The sequence below is a fragment of the Dysidea avara genome, chromosome 2 (assembly GCF_963678975.1).
Source record: "Dysidea avara chromosome 2, odDysAvar1.4, whole genome shotgun sequence".
Classification (NCBI taxonomy): domain Eukaryota; kingdom Metazoa; phylum Porifera; class Demospongiae; order Dictyoceratida; family Dysideidae; genus Dysidea; species Dysidea avara.
The window spans coordinates 35,369,131-35,377,226 of NC_089273.1; the positions used below are offsets into that span (position 1 = coordinate 35,369,131).

The window sequence follows — 8,096 nt, forward strand, 5'->3', positions numbered from 1 at the left end:
GCGGAGTATAATACTTAATGATTGCTTTGAGAGATATTGACAGTATCTAGAGAAGTACTGTAGGCTCTATATTTAACATTCTGTCAATGCCAATGATGTGACAAATCAGAGGATGAAGTAGGAACATGCACTAGAGAAAACCAAGAAAATTTGCAGCATAGCATCAACATTGTAGATTTAGGTATTTTAAGGAGGGGTATCAGTAAAAAGAGTACTTACGCCTGTGAAAGTGCTGAAAATTATGTTACATAAGTAAGTCTATAAATGGTGTACAGTGTACATGTGCTTGATAAGTAGAACAAAAAAAATATGATTTAGTATTACAATTGCGTGCACAAGTGTTTTTTTTTTCAGGAATACAATCATACCCAATATAATTTTATTGATATTAATTTTTACACCACCACCAGTATTGTGAGTGCTACAAAACTTCTATACTATTACACAGTTATAAAGGTGCTGGTTGTGGTCTAATAAACAATTTCAGCCATAGATTTGAATTAACCTTGTTGTATAGGATCTCTATTAAAATGATTAAAAATGATATTATTGCTCAGTAGTTTATTACAAAATATAAAACTGTACTCACTTTTCATTAAAACATGTCGTGTGACCTGAATACAAACATTATGACACAATTATTACCTAGAGATGACTCTGTGATTGTGTCACTTTTTATAGTGTACATAGCAGGTATATGCGTATAAATAAAACAGTTTGGTCCTTTTCTCTTTGTTGTTAATGTAGCTAAAGTGTAAAAATGATTGTCATAAGAGTGGTCTTTTGTGCTATAGTGCTACTGGTTGCTTCTAAAAAAGGTGAAGGATTTTTTAATTTCCCTCATCCCTCATTTATTGATTTGGTACACAGTGTACACAATAATTCTACAGTCACAATAGCCAATGATGTTTTGTTGACTTCAAGAGTATCATTACAAAACCTTGTAAACATTAGATTTATTGGATTTGGAAAATCCACTGTGAAGTGTACTGGTGCTGGTGGTGTTAATTTTGTCTTCTGTAACAATGTAGTTATTGAAAGTATCAACTGGGAGGGGTGTGGCTTTAACAGTGGTTTGAGTTATGCAGGAATCAACTTTGCAAGTTCAACTAATATTCTTATTCAAAACTGTTCTTTCTATAACTCTAAAGGACATGCTGTTTCACTGTCAAGGGTCTCAGGACATGTACACATTAACAATGTTGTATTTGCAAACAATAAATATGAAGGTCATGGATCTGCTTTACATTGCTTAGGAAGTAAAGCTCTACTGATTGTTAATGACAGTACTTTTATATTTAATAAAGTTTCCAAAAGTGTGTTTTACATTATTCATGCCTCAGTTGATGCTCCACCAAACTGTACTGTTATAAATTCTCTGTTTATCAGCAATAGAGGAGTACCGATTTACAATTCAGATTTTTATCTTCGTTTTGTTGGTAGTGTATTATTTATTGGAAATTCAGCAAACACTGGTGGGGGAATTTACAGCAGTAACTCTGTCGTGACTTTTGATAACACTACAGTATCATTCACACATAATAAGGCCCTTGAGGGTGGAGCAATATATACAGTCAATTCCAGCATTATATTTGATGGCACCTCTGATGTAATTATTTAATTTTAACTATGCTAGATACAAGGGTGGGGCAATATCATCAAATGGCTCAAACATTGCATTTCACGGCAACACAACAGTGACGTTTAATAGTAACAGTGTAAATTATACAACAGAAACTTACAATTTTAATAATAATTATAATTATCTCAGTGGGGGAGCCTGGTTTTTACACAGTTCTGAAATAGAATTTGATGGAAATTCAGTTGTCGTATTTAGTAGTAACCTTGCAGGGAGTGGTGGGGCAATATATACAGTCAATTCCAGCATTATATTTGATGGAACCTCTGATGTAATATTTAATTTTAACTATGCCAGATACAAGGGTGGGGCAATATCATCAAATGGCACGAACATTGCATTTGATGGAAACACAAGAGTGACGTTTAATAGTAACAGTGTGAATTATACAACAGAAACTTACAATTTTAATAATTATTCTAGTGGGGGTGCCTTGTTTTCAAATAGTTCTGATATAGAATTTGTTGGAAATTCAGTTGTCATGTTTAGTAGTAACCTTGCAGGGAGTGGTGGGGTAATATCATCTGTTAATTCTAACATTACATTTCATGGAAACACAAATGTGATGCTTAACAATAACAGTGCTGGACAAGTAATTTCTGAAAGATACAGACACAAATACACAAGACATTACGATATCAGTGGTGGTGTTTTACATTCCAATGGGTCTTATGTAATATTTGAGGGAAATTCAGTTGTCACATTTTGCAGTAACAATGCCAGATATTATGGTGGGGTAATATCATTAATTTATTCTAACATCACGTTTGATGAAAGCACGGCTGTGACATTTAACAACAACATTGCAGATGAAAGAATTTTTACTGGAGAATATTATAATACAGGTCCTTTCTGTTATGGGGGTGCTATATTCTCTTACGGATCTGACATAACATTTGTTGGAACTTCAGTAGTAACATTTTGTAACAATACTGCAAACGAAGGAGGAGGAGCAATATATAATGTGCTACCTCAAAATATTATTACTTTTGCTGCAAACACAAATGTAATATTCAGTGAAAACAGAGCGCGGTCTGGAGGAGCTGTATGTTCTATTGCTTCTGTTTTGTTTAAGGGAAGTTCAGCCATAACATTTGAAAATAATAGTGCTGTGTATGGGGGAGCTGTGTATGTACTTTTATATTATGGACATAGCAGCAGTAGATTAAACCAGTCCACAATTGAATTTGGTGAGAACTCAACAGTGATGTACAGTTATAATATTGGTTGGTATGGTGGAGCTGTTTATTCTGAGTGGAGCATTTTATTTAAGGGAAACTCAAGGGTAACATTTGCCAATAATGAAGCATCATTGAATGGAGGAGCTGTATGTGCATATAAACATTTATATTGCTGTGACAATGGTATAATCATATTTGGTGATAACTCTACAGTGATATTCAATTACAACACTTGTGGGCGTAATGGTGGTGCAATATACTCCGAATATGCAGATTTAAATTTTAAAGCAAATGCAAGGGTAACATTTATCAATAGCAGAACAATTTTTGATGGAGGAGCTGTTTATGGTGCTCATGCTGACATTTTATTCGAAGGAAGATCAATTGTAGAATTTAAAAGCAACATTGCCCGTTGTAATGGTGGAGCTGTCTACTCTAAGGATAACATTTCATTTATGGGGAACTCAATTACAACATTTAACAACAATACAGCCATCTGTAATGGAGGAGCTATATTTTCTTTTAACTTGTCTAAACATATAACATTTTCTGATAACTCAACAGTAATATACATTTCTAATAGTGGCATAGATGGAGGAGCTTTATATTCTCACGTTGCTGGTGTTGTATTTAATGGAAACTCAAAGGTGACATTTAAAGCTAACAATGCTGAAAGAAGTGGAGGAGGTGCATACTCTGAAACTTTTATTTATTTTAATGAAAACACAACCGTGGTATTTAGTGACAATGGAGCTTTAAGCTTTGGAGGAGGTGTGTTTTTCGAAACTAAACGTTCATATAAATTATTACGTATTGGTGGAAATTCAAATATTAAATTTGTCAACAACAGTGCCAATACAGATGGAGGAAGTGTGTATTGCAGCCACAATTGCAGTTTTATATTTGATGGAAATGCAATGACAATGTTTGCCAATAACAGTGCAAAAAATGGTGGGGCTGTATACTGTCATGATAACTGTTATACATTTTTCGGTACTATTTCAACAGTGACATTTGCTCAAAATATTGCCATAAAAGGTTAAACTATGATACTATAATATTATAATCAAGCTGTAAAAAAGGGTGTGGCCTCCAAAGAAGTCAGGGTGAAAAAGATGTGAAATCAAAGGTAGTAGCCAAGAAATGGCTGTGATAGTATAGTAATAACAAAAATTTTAATAATGACAATTCAGGTGGGTTTGTGTTGCCTCCTCCAAATTTCACTAGGATTTGGCACCAAATTCACCTGAATTGTCGTTACTAAAATATTTGCCATTAACCTACCATCACAGCCAATTCTTGGCCACCACCTTTGATTTCACATCTTTTTTCACCCTGGCTTCTTTGGAGGCTGCATCCTTTTTTACAGCTTGGCTGTTTTTGATTAGATATCACTTCATTTTGTAATTTCATACCTAAAGGCAGCTTATGGCTAGCTTTAGGTATTGAGAAAAGATTATTACAAAGAAGTTTTTAATGATTTGTTTAGCTACAAGTACATTGCAATAATTTACCTTGATTAATCATAAAGATATGTCACACAGGTTGTACTGTTCACAGCTGAATACTTTACAGGGATTTGTGTATGTAACTGAAAGTTCTACAAGGAGCTTCATAATGTAACTGCGCTCTTTGACTACATGGTGAATGGTTTGTATTTGAACTTTCAACAGGGTGGCATATTTCTAGGTTACACACTCTATGAAATGTAGTTGAATTCTCTAGCTGGTCTCTCTACAGGGTGACTTGTTTCCAGTTGAACTCTCTACAGGGTGACCTGATCTCTCTACAGGGTGATTTGTTTTTAGCTGATTTCTACAGGGTGAACTGTTTCTAGCTGATCTTTCTAGAGGGTGACTTGTTTCTAGCTGATCTCTCTACAGAGTTACTTGTTTCTGGCTATACTCTCTACAGGGAGACTTGACATAAAGTTGAACTCCCTACTGGGTGACTTGATCAAACTGATCTCTCTACAGCATGATTTGTTTCTAACTGATCTCTCTTCAGGGCTGCTTGTTTCTACTGAGCTATCTACAGGGTGACTTGAAAAAATAATAGTTGCACTCTTTGCAGGTAACTGAGTAACTTGCCTAACCAATCTCTCTACAGGGGGGTTGTTTCTAACTGAACAGTGTACAGAGTGATTTATTTCTGGCTGATCTTTCTACTGAGAGATTTGGTCATAGCTGAAATCTCCATGGGATGACTTGAAAAGTATTTGGGCTAGTAGTGACTTGATCACGCTGATCTCTCTACAGGATGCCTTGTTTCCAGCTGATCTCTATATAATAGTGATTTGTTTCTAGCTATAGCTGATCTTTATACAGAGTGACATACCTTTATCTGAACTCCCAGAAAACAGCCTAGTATGAAAATACGATGGTAAACAATGAAATTTCATGTAGTTTTCATGGACATTGGCTATGAAAATTTGGCAATTCATAGACACTGCATGGCCACTGCAACCATGAAATTTTCTTGTGCCATGAAATAATTTGTCAGTGCCATGAAATTACCATGAAATCTCCACTTTTCATGAACATGGATATTACCATGAAATATCCATGAAATTACTTTCATGGGATTAGTTTTCTATTCATGGATAATCAATAGGTGTTTCATGGCACTGTTCTCCAGTAGTGCTACATGGTGACTTCATTCTATCTGATCTCTCTACAGGGTGACTTTTTTCTCACTAATCTTTCAACAGAGTGATTTGTTTCAAGCTGATCTTTCTACAGGGTAATTTGTTTCAAGGTAATCTTTCTACAGGGTGATTGAAATGTAGCTAATCTTGCTACAGAGTGACTTGTTTCTAGCTGATCTTTCTGCAGGCAATTTTTTTCTAGCTGATTTCTCTGCAGGGTGACTTCTTACTGGCTGACCTCTCTGCATTGTGAATTGTTGCTAGAGATCTCTCTACAGGGTGATTTGTTTCAAGCAGATCGCTCTACAGGGTGATTTGAAATGCAGCTTATATCTTCACAAGGTTACTTATTTCTAGCTGATCTCTCTACAGGGTGACTTCAAATGTAGTTGAACCCTTTGCAGGTTAACTTGCTTCTAGCTACTGAGAGAGTTTGTTTCTATGTAGCTGAACTCTCCACAGGATTGCCTATTTCTAGCTGAATCACACTACAAAATGTGATTGAATTCTCTCTAGGTGGTTGTTTCCAGCAGATCTCTCTACGGGTGACTTGTTTCAAGCTGAACTGTACATGTCTATAAGGTGATTTGTTTCTAGCTGATCTCTCTACAGGGTGAGTTGTTTCTAGCTGATCTCTCTACAGGTGGCTTGTTTCCAGCTGAACTCTAACTTGTTTCTAGCTGATCTCTACAGAATGAATCGTTTCTAGCTGATTTCTCTACAGTTTCCAGCTGAACTCTCTACAGGGTGATTTATTTCTAGCTGATCTTTACTTGATTCTATAGCTGATGTCTTCACAGGGGCATTTGCTTCTATATATTTAAACTCTGTACAGGATGACTTTGATATAATTGAACTCCCAGATGGATGACTTGATCAAGCTGATCTCTCTAGCTGATGATCTCTCTACATGGCTGTTTGTGTCTACTGAGCCCTTTACAGGGTGACTTCGAAACATAGCTGAACTCTCTACAGAGTGATTTGTTTGCTGCTGTACTGTCTTCATGGTGACTTGTTTGTAGTTGAACTCTCTACAGGGTGACTTGTTTGTAACTGAACTCTCTACAGGGTGATTTGTTTTTGGTACTAGTTGAGAGGTGACTTGATTGATTGATCGATTATAACTTTTAAATTACAGTACTGCATACAGGTATAGAATAAATAAATAAAATCTTTAGGATACAGTCGATACTGATGGCCCTTATACTTGATTGTACGCCCTATTGGGTGACTTGTTGTTAGCTGAATTCTCTACATGGTGACTTGATTGTAGCTGAATGTTCTAATAGAGTGACTTATTGTGCAGCTGAATGTTCTATTAGGGTGACTGCACTATTAGAGTACCTGGTATCTTGATTGCATACTAGTTGACTTTCATAGTGTAGCTCAGTGGATTTTAATCTGATTCCTTGTAAACCACTGAAAGATTGCTCTAACTTGATTTATCCACCTCTCTACCTGCTTTCAGTTGATTCCGTAAACTAGTTTGCCTGGTAGGTATGACAAGTATTACTTTTTGTTTGGCCAGGCAAAGTTGATTGCTAGTTTCCCGTTTCAAGATTTTCAAAATATCATGCAGGTGGAAGGTCATTATTCATTATTCATTATGACCAAAACTTTGAAGAAAACACTAAAATAAACCCACTATTACAATAATGAAAATATTGTTGAATATTTGAAAATCCATGCGGTGGAAATAGCCATATAATGAAAATGTTGTGGCACTTCTATAAAGGCATGCAAGTAGAAATGGGAAACTAGCAATCAACTTTGCCTGGCCTTAACTAAACTTGATCGTGTACTTTTTGAATATGGGTGGCATTTTTGTTATGTCTTTGTTATAACTCCATGACTGTTATTACAATTTCTTCAAACCACAAAAGGTTTGCACTATATGGTGGTTACTCCATGCACAGACCGATTTTCAAGTCATTCATAATGTAATGTTTATAAGTAATGTAATAAGGTAAGCAAATTTTTGATTTTTAATGGCCAGTAGCCTTGAGCTAGTGGACCATCAGTATACTGTGCCCTAAAGATTTTATATATTAATTGTATATCCGCTATTCTATACTTGTATGCAGTACTGTAAAGTTACGATCAATCAATCAATCAATCAATCAATCAATCAATCATTCAATCAATCAATCAATCAATCCATCATTCCTTCAAGTGGTTTACCCTGTGGCCGTGACATAAAATCGCTATAATTTTTTTTGAAAATTATGTATAACTCCTTTGTTCTTTATCCTATGTGTACGAAAAGTGGACTGTAAACATACTGCAGTATGTTCTAATTGCCCTCCACATTTGAAGTAAATCGAGTAAAGCATACGTGAGTTATAGTGATTTTCTAAGTATTGCAAAAAGAAGTAAAATAAGGTGAAACTAAGATCAATTTTGAAGGCTTGTATCTCAGTGATTTTCTGGCAAATTCAGCTCAAATTTGAAATGGGAGAACCCGAGGGAGTTTTCACAAGAAAATGGTTAAATTCTGGTCAGGCACTATTGAGCTATGGATGGCATTTTCTTGGTTACTGTAAATTACAGGCTTGTCTGTCGTGCCCACTGGCTGTACTTGGCCACACGACACACTATCATGTGTCTTTATGAAACAATTTACATGCAC

General features: G+C 35.5%; 1 protein-coding gene across 1 annotated transcript; it reads left to right on the forward strand.

Moving 5' to 3' along the window:
* The first annotated feature begins 602 nt into the window (after positions 1–602).
* Positions 603–3,863, forward strand: LOC136248040 (probable outer membrane protein pmp6). Its single transcript, XM_066039856.1, has 3 exons — positions 603–693; positions 795–1,056; positions 1,637–3,863. Exons 1-3 carry the CDS (start codon positions 603–605, stop codon positions 3,861–3,863), a joined length of 2,580 nt encoding a protein of 859 aa, XP_065895928.1.
* Positions 3,864–8,096: the final 4,233 nt, after the last annotated feature.

Coding starts and splice junctions, on each gene's coding strand:
- LOC136248040 (XM_066039856.1), top strand. CDS start 603: ATGTCGTGTGACCTGAATACAAACATTATGACACAATTATTACCTAGA. Junction 694..794: donor TTTTATAGTGTACATAGCAG/GTATATGCGTAT, acceptor TTTGTGCTATAG/TGCTACTGGTTGCTTCTAAA. Junction 1,057..1,636: donor GAAAGTATCAACTGGGAGGG/GTGTGGCTTTAA, acceptor TAACTATGCTAG/ATACAAGGGTGGGGCAATAT.